The sequence below is a fragment of the Sitophilus oryzae genome, unplaced genomic scaffold (assembly GCF_002938485.1).
Source record: "Sitophilus oryzae breed Bouriz unplaced genomic scaffold, Soryzae_2.0 scaffold_1420_pilon_pilon, whole genome shotgun sequence".
NCBI lineage: Eukaryota > Metazoa > Arthropoda > Insecta > Coleoptera > Curculionidae > Sitophilus > Sitophilus oryzae.
Genome location: NW_022146083.1, coordinates 946,762 through 963,696, shown reverse-complemented (window position 1 = coordinate 963,696; position 16,935 = coordinate 946,762). Strand labels below are relative to the sequence as shown.

The window sequence follows — 16,935 nt, the reverse complement described above, 5'->3', positions numbered from 1 at the left end:
ACCTCTCAAACTTGACCTATATATCATCCAAGGTCGGCAACCTTCGTTGTGGCCCTTGACTCGACACCTGGGGATTATTTCGGCAGTTTTACGACGGGAACGTCGCTTCGGCAACGCCGCAAAGGACGTGCAAACGACTAAAATCAATTATACCGATTGCATAAATGGATTTGTATGTATAATATGTACGTGTCTGGTATGTATGTAGATTGACAATGAATCGATATTAAAATCAATTGTGTAGCCCATTAAAAATGATTGTGTTTGGCACTTGACCCACAAAAAAAACAAAATGAATATGCATCCGATAACCAGGCTCGTGTTTGGCGACATTGACATAAAAGAAGAATGAAAAATATTGAAGGGTATATTTTATGAACCGTCATAAAAATAGTGTTTTATGGTTCAAGTTGTCAGTTTCAATAATTGCAAGCCATTTTTCACTATACTTGTACTATACCGACTCTTATATGAAAATTTGCAAACTTAACAATCATTTCAACATGGTTTGAATCTTCCGCAATACTATTACTATGGTATTTTTTTATTATTTATCCAGGGGGACTACAATAATAAGTTTTTCTTTAAGTCAACCCTCCACACTAGTGTTCAGAACCAGGAAATGCCGGCAATACCGAAAGTACCGGGAATTCCCGGTTCTTTTGACATCAAAGAACTGGGATTCAAAATTCTTAATTCCCTGTTTTACAGTATGTAAAAGCCTCCATAACAACATCAAGTCTAGAGTGCCGCATCATGAATCACTGAGCGATCCCTTCCTGACAAATACAAGAGTTAGGCAGGGATGTGTCTTAGCGCCTCTCCTTTTCAACATACCCAAGTAGCATTTTCACGACTTGCGACCACATGTTTACCAAACACAACGTTGGATTAGTTACAAAAAATAGTTAGCTCCCTACCTTGGGTATTAAAATAAATTTAAACGTTTTTATAACGTTGTGCCGACGTTGGACTAGTACTACAGCAAAGTAGGAAGCTTCTGCGACGTCGAATAAACGTTGTCTTCTAACCTTTTGCTTAAGTGATCTTTAGGTGATTCGGACAACGTAGTTACAACGTTGGACAATATAAAGTTTTCCGACGTCAGTTTCAGGACCTATTCCAACGTTATGCAAACGTCGTCTGTTTTACTAATTCCAACGTTGTTTAGATTTCCTTATTCTTACGTTGGTAGGACGTCGAGTCACTACCTTTATGCAACTGTATTGAACCATAACCTTAAATCTTAAATTTTCACTTCATTGTTCTGTTCAGTCAGACAGTTCAGTGCTGTTTTTGTTTTTATAAAAAAAACTTAATTAAAATGGGACATAAGAAAGGTACATAAAAAACTAAATTTAAATATATATCGACATATATTACCGATAGTTTATCCACTCCCTCGTTTATTTAGATTATAGAGGGCGGCACAAGCTAGATTCTAGGATGACTAAATTAGGCAATCTTGCGACTAGTATACTACCTGTTAAGGCCGAACTGCGACTTTATTAGTCCAGTATGCGACTACTCGAACTACTCCATCTTAATCTCCAAAACAACAAAGTGAAAACCGCCATGTTGTTAAATAAGAAAATATTTCGTTCCTAAAATAGCAATTCCTGCTTTTTGAATCCATTAACTTGAAATATTTGACCCTAAAAAACACGCGGAAACAATTTTTTCGACTGCGAATAAATTATTTTCATTTTACTAAAAAAAAATTCAAGAAAATTTTTAAAACTTCTTTAATTTTAAGGCCCATTAGTATTTTTCAAAGTAGAAACAATACATTTATCAATAAAGTTGTTGGCGTTTAACTTTTTTGCCTTGGGTATCGAGTTACAGAGTCGGTTAAAGCGTTTCACTAATTATGATCTTCAAACATCCTCCACACTTAAATACTTTTCTTTTGTTTTCCTTCACTGCCATCTGACATATGTCTCTAACTAAATCGTAAAAATAATATTTTTACTATAATTATCCCAATTTAATATAAAACGCGACTTAGACGCCATATTAGTTTTGTATTTCTGTGAATTAGGATTTTAAACAACGTTGCATTTTTTACTAAATTAGGCTTCTAGCCAACGTCGGTATCCAACGTCGTTTCGACCCAAAAATTATTCTCCAAACTAGTGCAGACTAGGGTTGGCACGAGGTTGTGCCGACGTTGCGCCCCGACGTTTGGTCGCGTGACACAACGTTGTCCCGACGTCCAAATGCTGCTTGGGTATTAATGGTAACGCTCTCTATTATAGTGGACAGCAAACTGCATGAAACAGGAATGGGTGTTAGATACAGCTATGATGGCGGTCTGTTCAACATAAAAAGACTAAAGGCAAAAACAAATAAAAAATTCACCACAGAACTTCAATACGCTGATGACTGCGCTCTAGTTGCAAAAACGTTACAGGAATTACAAGAACACATATCTCTCTCTCTCTGTCTTTATAGTGGTCAGGTGATGTGTGAGGTTTGTCCCCATAATTCCCTGTCTTGTGCTTCATGTACAAGCGTAGGCATTGTGAGTGATCTTTGATAGCTGGTCTATCCATCGGGAGGGCGAGCGGCCTCTTGGTCTTCTTCCCGGAACCTTGCCCTGTATAATGAGTTTTTCCATAGGTTCAGTATCCCTCCTCATAACGTGACCGAAATATTTAAGTACACGTGACTGTATAGAAGTTGAGAGGCGTTCTGTGATGTTCAGTTCTTGGATTATGGATTCATTGGTTCGCCGGGCAGTCCAGGGAATTCTGAGCATTCGTCGTAAGAACACCTATATACACCTATACAGGGTGTTTCAAAACAAATGCGAAAAACTTTAGGGGGTGATTCCTTGTTCAAAATAAAGGGTAGTTTGCTTTATAAACGTTGGGTCAAAAGTCAAGCATTAGGGAGATATCGCGGTACAAAGATGGCGGAAAAATAATGTTTTTATTTTTTATCTTGAAAACGAAAAGAGATTGAAATTTTAAAAAGACTATTGAAATTTTATGGAAGCATTACAAACACACTTTCTGGTAATTTTTTCACTTTTTAAAATGAGTGGAAGGGGTTGAAATAAACTACCCCTATCATTCTTGTTAACAAAATTTAAAGAAAAATCTTATCAAACACATGCAAATGCTTTAATTTGGATAGTTTAGTTTGTTTAGAAACTTTTTTATCTCTTGTGTTTCTTTGATAAAACTCACCGTTTTGAAATTAAAAAATAAAATGTAAAAGCATTACATGTCAGGACAAAAACATTTTAGATTAAGAATCTAGTGATAATAACGATAATAATAATCATCTAGATAATAACGTATTGCAGTAGAGTAATGTCAAATAAAATAATATTAGGAACATCCTAAAAAGTAACAGCGGCCGACTAGATGTTTTCCTAAAAAAATTACAGCAGCCCCCTAGATTCTTTATCAGAAAATGTTTTTTGTCCAGGCATGTAATGCTTTACATTTTATTTTTTAATTTCAAATCGGTGAGTTTTATGAAAAAAATACAAGAGATAAAAAAGTTTCTAAACAAACTAAACTATCCAAATTAATTTTTTTGCATGTGTTTGATAAGATTTTTCTTTAAATTTCGTTAACAAGAATGATAGGGGTAGTTTATTTCAACCCCTTCCACTCTTTTTAAAAAAGTGAAAAAATTATCAGAAAGTGTCTTTTCATAACAGTAATGCTTCCATAAAATTTTATTAGTCTATCTCTTTTCGTTTTCAAGATAAAAAATAAAAACAATTTTTCCGCCATCTTTGTACCGCGATATCTCCCTAATGGTTGACTTTTGACCCAACGTTTATGAAGCAAACTACCCTTTATTTTGAACAAGGAATCACCCCCTGAAGTTTTTCGCACTTGTTTTGAAACACCCTGTATAGAATACCTATATGCCGAACACATATACCTGGGCATACAAACATCGATAAAAATAAAATCATGTGCACTTCCCAGGAAAATCACAAAAATGCTATAAAAATCGGAGAAGAACTATTGGAATATATAGCGGAATTCAATTACCTTGGCAGTTTGATTTCGGAAAAGGCCAATATCGACTCTGAAATTCAGCACAGAATTAGCAGCGCCTTTAGAGCATTCTGGAAATTAAAAGACGGGGTTTTCTACAATCATGATTTAGGCACAAAAACAAAACTTGCAGTGTACCGAGCAATAATAATCCACACTATGTTATATGGAAGCAACACCTGGGTGCCGTACAGTTGCATCAGAGACGCCTTAACCAACTGTAAAGAATCAAATGGTACCATCATTTGTTTCAAACGTATCGGTCCTGGAAAAAGCTAGCTGCAAGAGCGCTGAAGTCCTGATTACTAAATCCTGCATAAGATGGGCTGGTCACGAATGTAGGATGCAAGAAAACCGCCTACCGAAATCTCTTCTTTACGGTGAGCTTGTAGACGGTAAGAGGAAACCTGGCAGACAACTCAAAAGCATACTTTCCACAAAAACTTGAAGGAAGCAGCGCACAATAAAACGCAATGGAGAAGAATTGTAAACTCAGTAACCAAAAAGTAAAGAGACAGCTAAGTAATGAGATTTTTGAATGTCCAGAGTGCGGAAGAGAGATAACATCACGTATCGGGCTTTTCAGTCACAGAAAAGCTCAAGAAAGAAAACGTCTTGCGTAACTATGTTCCGATGCGTGTCAAATACTCCGCGAGTAATGGCAGTAAGTAAATAAGTAAGTAAGGGTCCTTTAAGTAAAATACATTATCAATAAAATCATTAGTGACAAAAAGAAACATTATTTATATCCTCCATAACCACATTATTACAGGTATATCCTTATTTACTTTCTGCAAAATTATTCAGACTTCGATTTTGGCTATGCCATCAAGAGTCACGTGCTTGAATCCTTGTTTATATTTAATTTAATAGTTAGTAACATTAACCTTAACAAACATGGCTCGTGCCGGTACGAGGTACGATTACTTAATAAACAGCCTAGAGCTTAATGTTTCTCTAACTTCATCAGTTTTACTTCACACTTAATTATTTACCAGATAAAAAAGTTGTTAATCAATTATAAATTTCTTAAAATTAGTTACAATAATTTTTGTTTTTATTATTAAAATAGCCGATGCCCGAGGCGTTGTTGGTCATTTAGTTTTCCCTCGTGTTACAATAATTAATAGTACGGGGGCACAAGATGCTAAATGAGGATTAACTCAAGCATCGTATTGTATACAGGGTGTCCCACTTAAGATGGATAGAAGCCAATATCTTGGTTGTTTGTTGAGCGATCTTTTTCATTTTTGGCAGGAGGCTGTATTTTTTGCACAGAGTAAGAAATGCGATACCTCATAGACGTTTTAATGGGGTTTTATATTTTTCGAGTCAAGAGTAAACTACCCTTAGAACAGTATTTATTTTAAATCTGATAAATTATATTGAATCCTCCTTACCTAAGATACTTAAGTTCTAATTTAGATAAATATTTTTTGTTTTTACTCTTGGCTTTAGGTCGTTGGGGTTGCAAAGATGTTTCTAGATTTTGTTCATTATTTTATTTTATGACGACGCGGCGTTTCGACAGTATATGTCTTTTTCAAGCCTCTTGAACGTAGATTCCTACAGAGTTAAAATTTGTTAAAACTGGACAAACACAATAACACATATTAACTATTATTTTAATTGTTTTTGGACATCACACTTTAGTATAGAGCACGTATGTATTTCCTAGCAGATCGCTCTGTATAAAACACATTTATCATTTCAATACCCGATGGCTACTCTCTCAGTAGACCTCATGTCTACTCAGTACAATTTTCTTCAACGGGAGTTATTCGTTTTTTCAAACCCGCTACTTCAAGAATATAAAAGCGTTTAATAAATTCATAGTCACTAGGTTCCTTAATATATTTTTCTCTTGTACGCTTAACTTTTGCTATGACTTTATTATATTGCAAAAATGAAAAACAAGCACTTTTACATTCTTGCCTAGTATACCTTAATTTTTCACGGAAAATTTCTTCCATAGAGAAAATACCGCACAGCACTTTTTACAACGATAACAAAACAATTATACATAACCACAAAAAACTATTAAGATTTTAATAGCTACAATATTATACAGGGTGTTCCAGAAATAAGTATTTTAACTGGTATACTTGTATGACTTGTATTCATTTAAAACTTCCCAATATGGCGGACTTCAGTATGGGAGGCTTAAAAAACGAAAATCTCTAGACTGGAATCGACTGTAGTTCAAATCGTTCAAATTGATAATCTGTGGTAAATCTAACTGAACTCTGACACTTAGCTGACTGACGTCTGACGTTGACGGTTCATTTTTCTAAATATTTTCATTATTTTTGAGTTTTTATTTACAAATTCTACTTGATTTTGTTCTTTTATTTAACCTGCAGCCTGCAGTACTAATTATATAGTTATAAATAATATTTTCACCGATCAAGAACTGAGGAATGGGCTGGAAAATATTCAAAATGTGTAAAACACTTAAAAACGTATTAGAAAGCATTGACTCGTCCACAAATTCGTGAAAATAAATTAGTCCAGATGTTTGTAAAAAGGTCTCTAATTATTTTGAGAAGTTTCCTCGTATCAGTAATTTTCAGGTTTGTAATATGTATATGATAATAAATATAAATAGATTAAAACTTATATTTCAGGAAACAGCGCGGGCATTACATATTGTTGTAAATCAGTTTTAAAATATAAAGAAGGTTTAAAACAGGTTTAAAAGTTGAGTTAGTAGAGAAGATCTAAATAAGGTAATGTTGGTAATGGGACCAAAGATCAAATAACACTTGAAATATATAATATGTACAATAATTGTAAGTAGTTTTTATGAATCTGTTTGATATCTATTGCATTGTTTTTATATTTCTTGAAATATATATTTTTTTACTTTACAGGATACACAAAGAATAATAAAAAATACAGTTACTCACTAAAAGCACTTAAGGTTTGTAATAGATGTAGTTAGAATATCAAACACCAAACCAAACCAAAAATTATGTTTTATTTTACTGGTATTCCTCACATTTGAAAGGAAAGTCATTTCATAAATAAGCAGGACATCGTATAGTACACTCTATATTAATAATTATTTTTTGTCCTATACTTGTTAGTTGACGTATCACTTACTAGGTATAAAATTTAGTACTGATTCCAAACCTATAGTTGTGGTTGTGACATATTCTGATGTGTTTCTGGCAATTTAAAATAAGTTAATATTTAAACAAATATTTCTGGCTTTTCTGACAGGAGTGTGACCACAAATTTAATAAAGGCATAATGTGGATAATGTTCTGATTATTACAGTTTGCATGGATGACTGTTTTTGTATGTTGTTATTTTTAATAAAGTGGATTTAATGAGTTTTTGAGTATTTCTCTTTCCCTCAGAGGATTGTGTTCTAATCTTTATATACATATAAATTTTCATAAATTATATCTACGAAATTTATTACCTTATAACTTTTTGCTAAAGACTTTGTAGTTGATACAGTTTAACAGTATATAAAAGAACTATTTAAATAGAATGTTTGAAGATATATAGCTGTTTTTGCACACCTCAATTCAATTTGTGATTAACTGTACTGAAATAAAAACAAATTAAGAGAAATGGGGTGATCAACTATAACATGAAACGCATCATCCTATTTCCAAGTCTTCTATTAATTCCACTTATTAAACAACATAATTATTCAATAATCTTGATAATTCTAGGAACTCTCAGATATCGTCAAAACATGAAAACAAAAATTCACTTCCTATAGTTCTTGCGTCTCTTTAACTAAAATATAAGAAACAGGGGAGTTAATATTCTCACTGAGAAAGTTTATAAAATACCTTTAAGTAAAATCTCTTCGGATCTGCGGTAAAATACCTTAATACTTATTAAATATTTTCAATAATCTGTTTTTATTTATGATTTATGACGACCACCTAATAACTTAACTTTAACGTCAACTTGACAATCCTGAAAAATGTTAATGTTAACCAAAGAGTAAAATCAATTTCTGAATTCGCTAACGCCATCTTATTTTTCATTAAAAAAAAAAAATTACCAGTTTTCGTAACTAGGTCGGCCATATTGAGGTATTTTTAAAAGAATTGTACTATAGTATAGTTCAACCCCAGAAACATGCCAATGAGGTATTTTTCGCGAAAAAAGAATTTTGAATATTTTTTGGAAAATTTTCTCAGTTTTTACTAAAAAAAATAATTTCTTTATAATACAACGATATTAATTTCCAAGCCAACTTTGACACCCGTTTTTTTTCGACAGTAGGAATTGTGTATTGCTTAATTAATATTTAGCTAAATCTATAAAGCACAAAAAACGTATTTCCTGCTACAATCGTATAAATGTTAAGCAAATTATAGCACATTAATTAAGCTAAGACCTATAAAAATTAAAGGTCTCATTATTAATTAATTTTATTGACCAGCACGTGTTTACCTCTGTTTTTCCTTCTCCTCATATTAATAGAAAAAAATAATTAAACGCAACCTGAACTAGGTCAAGCCCTGGAAAATTCGGTGGGTCTATTTTTGAGAGAAAATTCTTTAGTTATAAATTATGAGAAGTCTATTTTAGGCGCCAAATTCAAAAAGCAACACGAAGGCTGATCAGCCAAACGCCTTCTTCTATTTGGTTACACAGTCACAAAAAAATAATGGAATTATAAATATAGAGTACCAGACTTAAAGAAATAACAATTTATTTATGTTCATCGACGTTAAAATAAATAGAATTCTGATTTGGGTATAAATTAAAAAAAAGGATGAAATAAGAAATTGTAAAATTTAAGAAACGAATTGAGAGAATATAAATACAGGGTGAGTCTTAAATAAGTGCAAAAATGTTCAGGGCTGGTAGATCTCCATAGAAGAAACATATTTTCTCTTTACTGTTTTTCAAATAAGTCCAAAATAACAGAGTTATTTTACTTTAAAAATTCGGAAAACAAATGTTTTTTTTGCTTAAATTTTGAGAACCACTGGATCTTTTCTGGGTTTTGTTTTCTGTAAATTTAATCTACTCTCTATGTTGCCAGATTATCAAGAAATTATGTCTTTTACCTTCCAAATTTTCAAAAAAAAAAATTCGCGAAAAAACCTCATTATCGTATTTCTTGGGTCGAAAAATACTACCCCTAAAAATATTTGCACTTATTTAAGACTTACCCTGTATATATCTTTGGTTCTGGGTTCTGAGCAAAAGACTCTCACCAAATTTTATTGAGTTAACGTAGGACTTATAAAACGAAATTTGATTGCTTGGACATAATCAACATTTTTCAAAAACTGTCTACACTAAGAAACTGAAACTTGGTTTTTACAAAAATGCCATTGATCAAATCGAGTGTACAGGATGTCCCATTTTTGTGTGTTTTATGAGGTTTCTCGTTTGTGAGTAGAGATACAAAGATTTAAACTAGATTTTCGATGGGAGGTGTCATTCTCGAAATATCGCCCAAACTTAGGTTCTTTTAACTGGAATACCCTGTATTTTTTTATTTGTCTTGTTATGTTATTTCTTAAATAAGGTAAAAAATCCATTATTTAACTTTTAAAAATAGGAGACCGGGCCGCTTTAAAATACAGCATAATCGAAAAAAAAAATGGCGCTGGGAGGCACGTAAGTAGTTATACTAATACGGGACTGCGACAGTCGGATGGCCAAGAAGGTTACCAAAGATTTTCACCTGTATTTTTTCCGTGGTTACCTGTGGGTTCTTGTAAATTTACCAGAGGCTGTTGAAGAGGGCCTTAATTGTTGTGGTTTAGGTATGTAGCAGGTAAATGTAAATTGTGTGACGAAATATTCCTAATCTTTAAATTGAAAACCGCGTTCCGCTAGCTACTATAATTTTGGAGTTACGATTTTTTAAATTTTTAACCCCCTCCCATACCCCCTTACCAACCCCCCACCCCCACCAAAAACTAATGGCCAGATTCTCGGGTGCCACAGTATTTTTGTGCCAAATTTGGTTAAAATCGGTTTAGCGGTTTTTTTGAGTTATCTTGTGTTACAGACAGACGGACAGACAGACAGACAGACAGTGAAATTAAAACAACTTTTTTTGCCGATCTTAATAGCCTACCATACCTGTTGGTATGATCAACTAAAAAACGACGTCAGCGATGGCTATAAAATGAACATCGTTATCATTTTATATGTAAAATTATATCGGGAATGTGTTCATTTCCAAACCAACAGGACGCCATTTTTATCGATAATTCGGTAGATAAATAATCAAAGCAATCAAACAATTTATTCGACGTCAAATTATTGACTATTCCACGCTAGATTCTGTATATAGAATTATTGCACAAGTGCCTCAAAAATATCAATAACTCTGAACAGAGTGTTAGCAAAAAGCTGCACAAGTTCATGTTCAGTGCAGTTCATTGAGATACCACGACAGAAAGCAAAATTATCTGGATAAATAAAATAAAATAAAATAATAATACTCTTTTAAACTAGGTTGATTTATGTTTGAAAGTTAAATAATTTATTTTTTTTACCATATTTATGAAAATAAATTTAGAGTGTAGTAAATTTTTAGAATGCTCATAATAATAAAAATACTAACCAATAACGATACTGCAATCAAAAACAAATAAAGACAAACCAAATAAAAAATTAATGTACAGGGTGTCCCCTATAAAAAAACATCTAAGTTAAGTCATATTTCGAAAATAACAGCTCCCAGAAAAACAAATTGTTACGCCCCTGGATTCTACGTGAAAAACTCTACGAATCTTTAGTTTTCGCCTTTTCGATAAGTTGTAGAAAAACCGAGATACGAGGGGAGTCAAAAAATGCAAAATTTTAAAATTCGCCCTGTATTTCAGAAACCAAAGGGGCATCTTTATCAAATGTAGTATCTTTAGTGTCATAAAAAAGTAGCACAATAAAACATAAAACACACGAAAATGGGACACTCTGTACGTATATTATTTTTATATTTGAAATGACAGAATTACTGTTACATAGAACAATTATTACTCTAAACTTGTAGGTGAAAAGCATTTAATTCAAGAAAAAAACAATTAAAAAATAAAGCAAAATTAGTGAAAGAAAAATAAATTAATAAATAACGATAAAAAAATAAATCTATTACAATAATGCTCTTACCTGTACTTTCTAATGCTCTCTCAAAATCTTCTCCTTGTCCTTCAATAAAATCCAACCCTGAAACACAAAGAAACCCTTTATTATAACCTTAAAACACTTACAAAAAAAACATTAAAATAAAACAAACACAAAAAAAACAAAAAAATATGTATTCTCTGTATACTAACCCATAATGATTCAGGTTAACTCCAATCAGTCCAGATCACCTTAAAAAACGTATAAAGATACCGTAGTAGTCGCGAATTCGCGAATATTACTAAGATGATAGTACCCCTGGTGTAAAGTACCCAGCACGATAAACAACAATACCAGACTGATTCTTTTGGATATTATTTTGGTGGAGCACCGGTCTAGATACGATACGTTCCGTCACCTTGGTATGGTAGTACTTGGTAAGAATGGTAAGGTACCACCAGGTCACTTGACGCGCGGGAAGGTGATCGTTTTATTTATCAACAACATGATTGCGGGATCTATAACATAGTATAAGGGCAGGCATTGTCATAAATCTCCAAGATATATTGAGTGGGTAACAGCGAGAAAAAATGCGGACTTGGTAGTTTATAAATCGTACAGGTAATATACGCAGCGAGATTAACATTGAAAGTTTATGTCACATGGTTGAGAGAAAAAAAAATGGTGTCATAGTAGGCCTTGGGGTATGCGATTATTTTTTATATTTTAGTATTTAATACAGAGGGCGGAGTGATTCTTGGACCTATTCTAAGAAAATATCTTCTTATGAATATATGTACAGGGTGGGTCAAATTCGACGCTTTTAAATGGAAACACCCTTTTCTATAGGAGATAGACGAAAACTAATATCGGTGTCTGGAGCTCAATTTTCATCAAAAACACGATGGTGAAAACCGCACATCAATATCTGTTACCGTTTCGGAGTTACGGGGTGTTTTTCAAAAATGTGCATTTTTAACAAATCGCTGTAACTTTTTGCTATGGAAAATTTTGTATTTTTATGCAAACATTTCCAAAGCACCTTTTTACGTAGAATTTAATGGTTTAAGTATAATTTTTTTAAAATTAATAATTTAAGAATTATCAACAGAAAATTTGATTTTTTATATGGGAGACCCTGTATATTTTAGTAATTAGCTGAAAAGAATTTAAAATTACCTTTCCAAAAATATAGCACACTTGATATTTTGTTATAATCCATTAAAAGTTCGCCACTTTTAACTAGTAGGCTTTGGACCCCTCATTGATGATATGCCCTTAATGGAACTCGAAAACATATTTTTCCAGCAAGACGACGCACCGCCTCTGAACGCTGAAGTTATCAGCAAATTTTTGCAGTCAATTTCAAGAATAATTGAATAGCCAACCAAGATCCCAGCCGTTGGCCGTCGAGGCCGCCTGACTTAGTGCCCATGGATCTAATATTATGGATATATTTGCGGAAGAATAAAGGTTCCTTATTCTTCCGTATGTGGGCCCTACGACGAATGCTAAGAGTGCCCTGGGTCGACAGTGTAGAGGAATGAAGACATTCTTAGAGGAGCTGTGTCTGGAGCTGAGTCTGGAGCAACGTGAACTCTTCGAAATCATCAAGAAGAGGAAAATAGCCTATTTGGGACACATACTACGTGGAGAACGCTATCACTCTCAGCGTCTGATTCTCCAGGGTAAAATAGAAGGGGGCAAAAGGGGAATAGGCCGAAGGAAGCTATCCTGGCTGAGAAATATTCGTCATTGGACAGGCATACAGGACTTGCACCAAGCACCAGGACCAAGCACTCCAAGTCGCTGTAGTTAACAGAACAATCTGATGAGGAAGAAAAAGATGAACGGCCTACGCAGGAATCTGCACGGCACCTTAAGAAGATTCTTCCGTATAATCTAGACAAGAATTAGAAATACTTAGCAGTTATGAGAGGGTATCTTTCACCCCTACTGAGTTAATGAATTCCGCGAGAAATATTCCAAAACTGCCCCGTCTGTCCATAACAGAAGACGGTCGATATGTCGAACACCTGTAGCAAAATCTCATGTCTTGGTTTGCTATTTATTTTGATTGTTATTAGATATAGTTTAGTTTAGTTAGTTTTTTTTTAAATGTGTTGGTTAAATATATTTTAAATTGTTATACAATTCTGCATCTCTCATAGCAAATATTATTTTCGTTTTAATTGATGCTCACAGCTAGAATTTTTTGCATTACAGCCGGTGCCGTTCAAAGCCTACTTATTTAAAGCTGCCGAATTGTTATATACTCTATTGGAAATGTCTTCATAAAAATACAAAATTTTCCATAGCAAAAAAGTTACAGCGATTTGTTAAAAATGCATATTTTTGAAAAACACCCCGTAACTCCGAAACGGTAACAGATATCGATATGCGGTTTTCACCATCATATTTTTGACAAAAATTGAGCTCCAGACACCGATATTAGTTTTTGTCTATCTCCTATAGAAAATGGTGTTTCCATTTAAAAGCATCGAATTTGACCCACCCTGTACAGGGTGGCGTCTCTCAGACGCCGCGGAGACTCCAGTGAGAACGACAGTTTGTATTAAAATGAAATTTTGTGAGCATATGTAGGTTAATTCAGAGAACTTTTTAAAAACATAGAGTTCTACAGGGTGTCCCCAAAAAAAGTTACACATCAAAGGTGTGTTTTTTGTAATAGAACACCCTATATATTAAATGATTTTCGGATTTTGGGAGAAAAATAAAGGTGAGTTTTATAAGAGAAGTGTATGACTAAAATGTAAGGTTTTTGACATATTTAACATTTTCTAAAAATAAAGATCAATTTTTAAATTACAATAAAAGCTACCTAAATTGGAATTTACCCGGTATAGTCTAATATGTAGTTAAAGTAACTATTGTACTTTAAATCAAATTAAAACTTGATCCAAAAAGTTATACAGGGTGAGACAAAATTAATATTGAACATTGGTCACCTTTAAAAGCATGTTACTCGTTTATTTTAAATGGAACACCCAGTATATTATTTCGATATTCAATGGAGAATTCATGTCTCTTTAAAATACTATTAAGGTTCCCTACTCCTCAAACCAAGATTTTCCTAGATATTTTTATGATTTAGTGACAGTAGATCTTTATTATTTGATAAAATCTAGGTGGCTCTGATGTGTCTGACGTTACTTCAACATAGCTGTCTAATTAATCCAACTTTAACAACTAGTTATCATTTTGTGTCAGTTAAAACAAAAAAAGATATATAAATTCAATATATTGGGTGTTCCATTTAAAATAAAGGAATAACTTGCGTTTAAAAGTGAGTAATGTTCCATATTAATTTTGTCTCACCCTGTATAACTTTTCGAGTCAAATTTTAATTTGGTTTAACATACAATGGTTACTGTAATTAAATATCAGGCTATACAAGGTCAACTAAAATTTAGGTAGCTGTTATCGAAATTTAAAATTTAGTCTTTATTTTCACAAAATTTCCCATTAGAAAAAACACAACTTTGAAGTGTAACTTTTTTTGGGGACACCCTGTATAATTCTGTGTATTTTTATAAAATGGTTTCAGTTAACCTACATATGCTGCCAAAATTTTATTTCGATACAAACTACCGTTCTCCTTGGAGCTTCCGCAGCGTATGAGAGGCGCCACCCTGTATATGTCTTAAACATTTTAATGAGGGTTTTATATTGAATATTTTTGGAAAAAAATGGTACACTATGGTAACCAATAGATAGAAAGTAAGATATAAACTCAATAAATTGCTGATTTTGTTTTAATAGTAATATTATTTGTAAAAGAGTAAACAAATAAAGTTAGCTATTTATTAAGAAAAGTAAAGTGTTTTTTACATAAAATTATAAACACCCAAAGAAAAGCTTCAATTAATTATAACACAGACCTCGATTAATGTAAACAAAGAGTGGCGATCGATTTTGTTATTTGTAAAAGCATAAAAATAACTGAGCAAGTGTTAAAATTTATATGAACTGTTTATGTAAATTATTGCCTTATTTTCTCTAATATTTAAAGCCAATAACCAATTTCTTTTACTAAAGTTAATTATTGCTGACTTTTTCAAAACTATCCAGAGATATTTTTGCAAAATTATAATTTATGATTTTTGTACCGGTTACATACCTACACTCTGTCCAATAAATGAAGGTATAATAGCCGCTACAAGCAACATCCAAAAAAATGACAAAAATACAGTCTACTCTTGAATTAAAATAATAGATGTCTTAGGAATAAAATATTATACCTAAAATCTACATATATAAAATGCTAATGTTTATCTGTGTCGTCTCTACTGAAGTCACGACTTGCTCTAGAAAGTTACTTTTTTTACTAAAAGATAGCTAATTGGCTCTTCTAAAAACTGTCGTCGCCGGATTTTTTGTTTTGATTTTTCATTTAATTAAACAAAAAATAAAAAGTATTTTTTTCCTGCTTCAACTAGTATATTTAAAATTTCCATGTTGGCTGCTTATACTAAATTAAAGATAAAATATTATTAGGATCATTTATATGGCCTATACAAATAGTTTGTAATGCATGTAGTGAAGATAATGTTCTAAATGTGTTTGGTTTTGGGTGGCCTACTCTTCCAAAACCATTTTTCAAAAAACAAAAAAGTGCAAAAAGTGAAAAGACTATTCAATTGGACAGTTAGCTAAACGTTAAAAATGTAGAAGTACATAACAAAAGTGCACAATTAATTATTTTTACCATACGTATACGTATAGAAATCTCTATCAAATGCAAAAAAATCAGGTTGGCCAAATTTAAAATTTAGTTACCTGTCATTTCATTGTCAGTCATAGGATCTTTCACTTCTCTTTCTAGAACAATTAATATAAAAACGTAAAATAAGCAGAGAAAATTTTTATTTATACAGGGTGTTTCAAAAAATATGTGCCATCTCTCGTGGGGAGATTCCTCACGTAAAAATAAGATTTATTTTTCATATCAACATAGGGTCCGATTCTGCTTTGTTTCGTAGCTACAAGGTGTTAAAGTATTAATAATATTTCAATTTATTATAATTTTATAATATATACTATGAAAAATAAATCTCATTTTTACGTGAGAAATCTTCCCACGAGAGATGACACATGTTTTTTGAAATACCCTGTATAATTAAAAATGGGTATTAAGCATTTTTATATGAAGTTTTATAAATAAAAATTTTCTGGATGATAAGTTTTTTTATTCACAAAATTTATTTAGTTCAATGATACGGAAAGGGTGATAATAATTAAAAAAAAACTTCAATAACAGCAAAAAATATGACATAATCAAAATTAATAATAACTATCTATCAAAGAATGAAAATGAAATTACATATATATATATTACCATAGCCGTAGAAACTTGTTTTGATTTCAAAGTATATTTTCATGTTTTTTTTTTAAATTTCTCTAAAACTGTACGGAAATTTGGAAAAGTATAAACGGGATTAATCATTTTAAAACAAGCAAAAACTTTTATGAAGAACGCATTTCTTTCAAAAAGCTATTACTAAACAGATCTTTCCTATTATAACCACCATCCTGGGACATACTGTATATATTCAAAAACGGTTGAATTTACTTATACAGGATAATTCTTAACCTATACGCATAAATTTGGGAAATTATTGCTGATGACAAATAATGAAAAAAAAATGTTGGTAAAATATTTTTAGATTCTGAAATAATTTGAGTTTTTTTTTCACAAAAATTTATCAACTTTATCAGTAAATGCACATTCAATTTAATGGAATTTACGTTTTTTGTTTTTATTTCAAATAGTTTGTTATCTCCGTAATATTTTACTAACTTTTTTTATTATTAGTCATTATTT

The 16,935-nt window shown here is 32.1% G+C and overlaps 1 protein-coding gene across 3 annotated transcripts in view; it reads right to left on the bottom strand.

Annotated features, from left to right (window-relative positions):
• LOC115876179 (synaptic vesicle glycoprotein 2B-like) overlaps positions 1 to 16,935 on the bottom strand; it is a 52,675-nt gene that overhangs the window by 11,696 nt on the left and 24,044 nt on the right. For 2 of the 3 annotated variants that reach the window (XM_030891873.1, XM_030891875.1), the window contains exon 2: positions 11,136 to 11,192. In XM_030891873.1, coding sequence (XP_030747733.1) covers positions 11,136 to 11,192 — 57 coding nt within the window. Of the gene's footprint in view, positions 1 to 11,135; positions 11,193 to 11,302; positions 11,609 to 16,935 lie in introns of those variants that run through there. The other variant, XM_030891874.1, reaches the window with a different exon arrangement.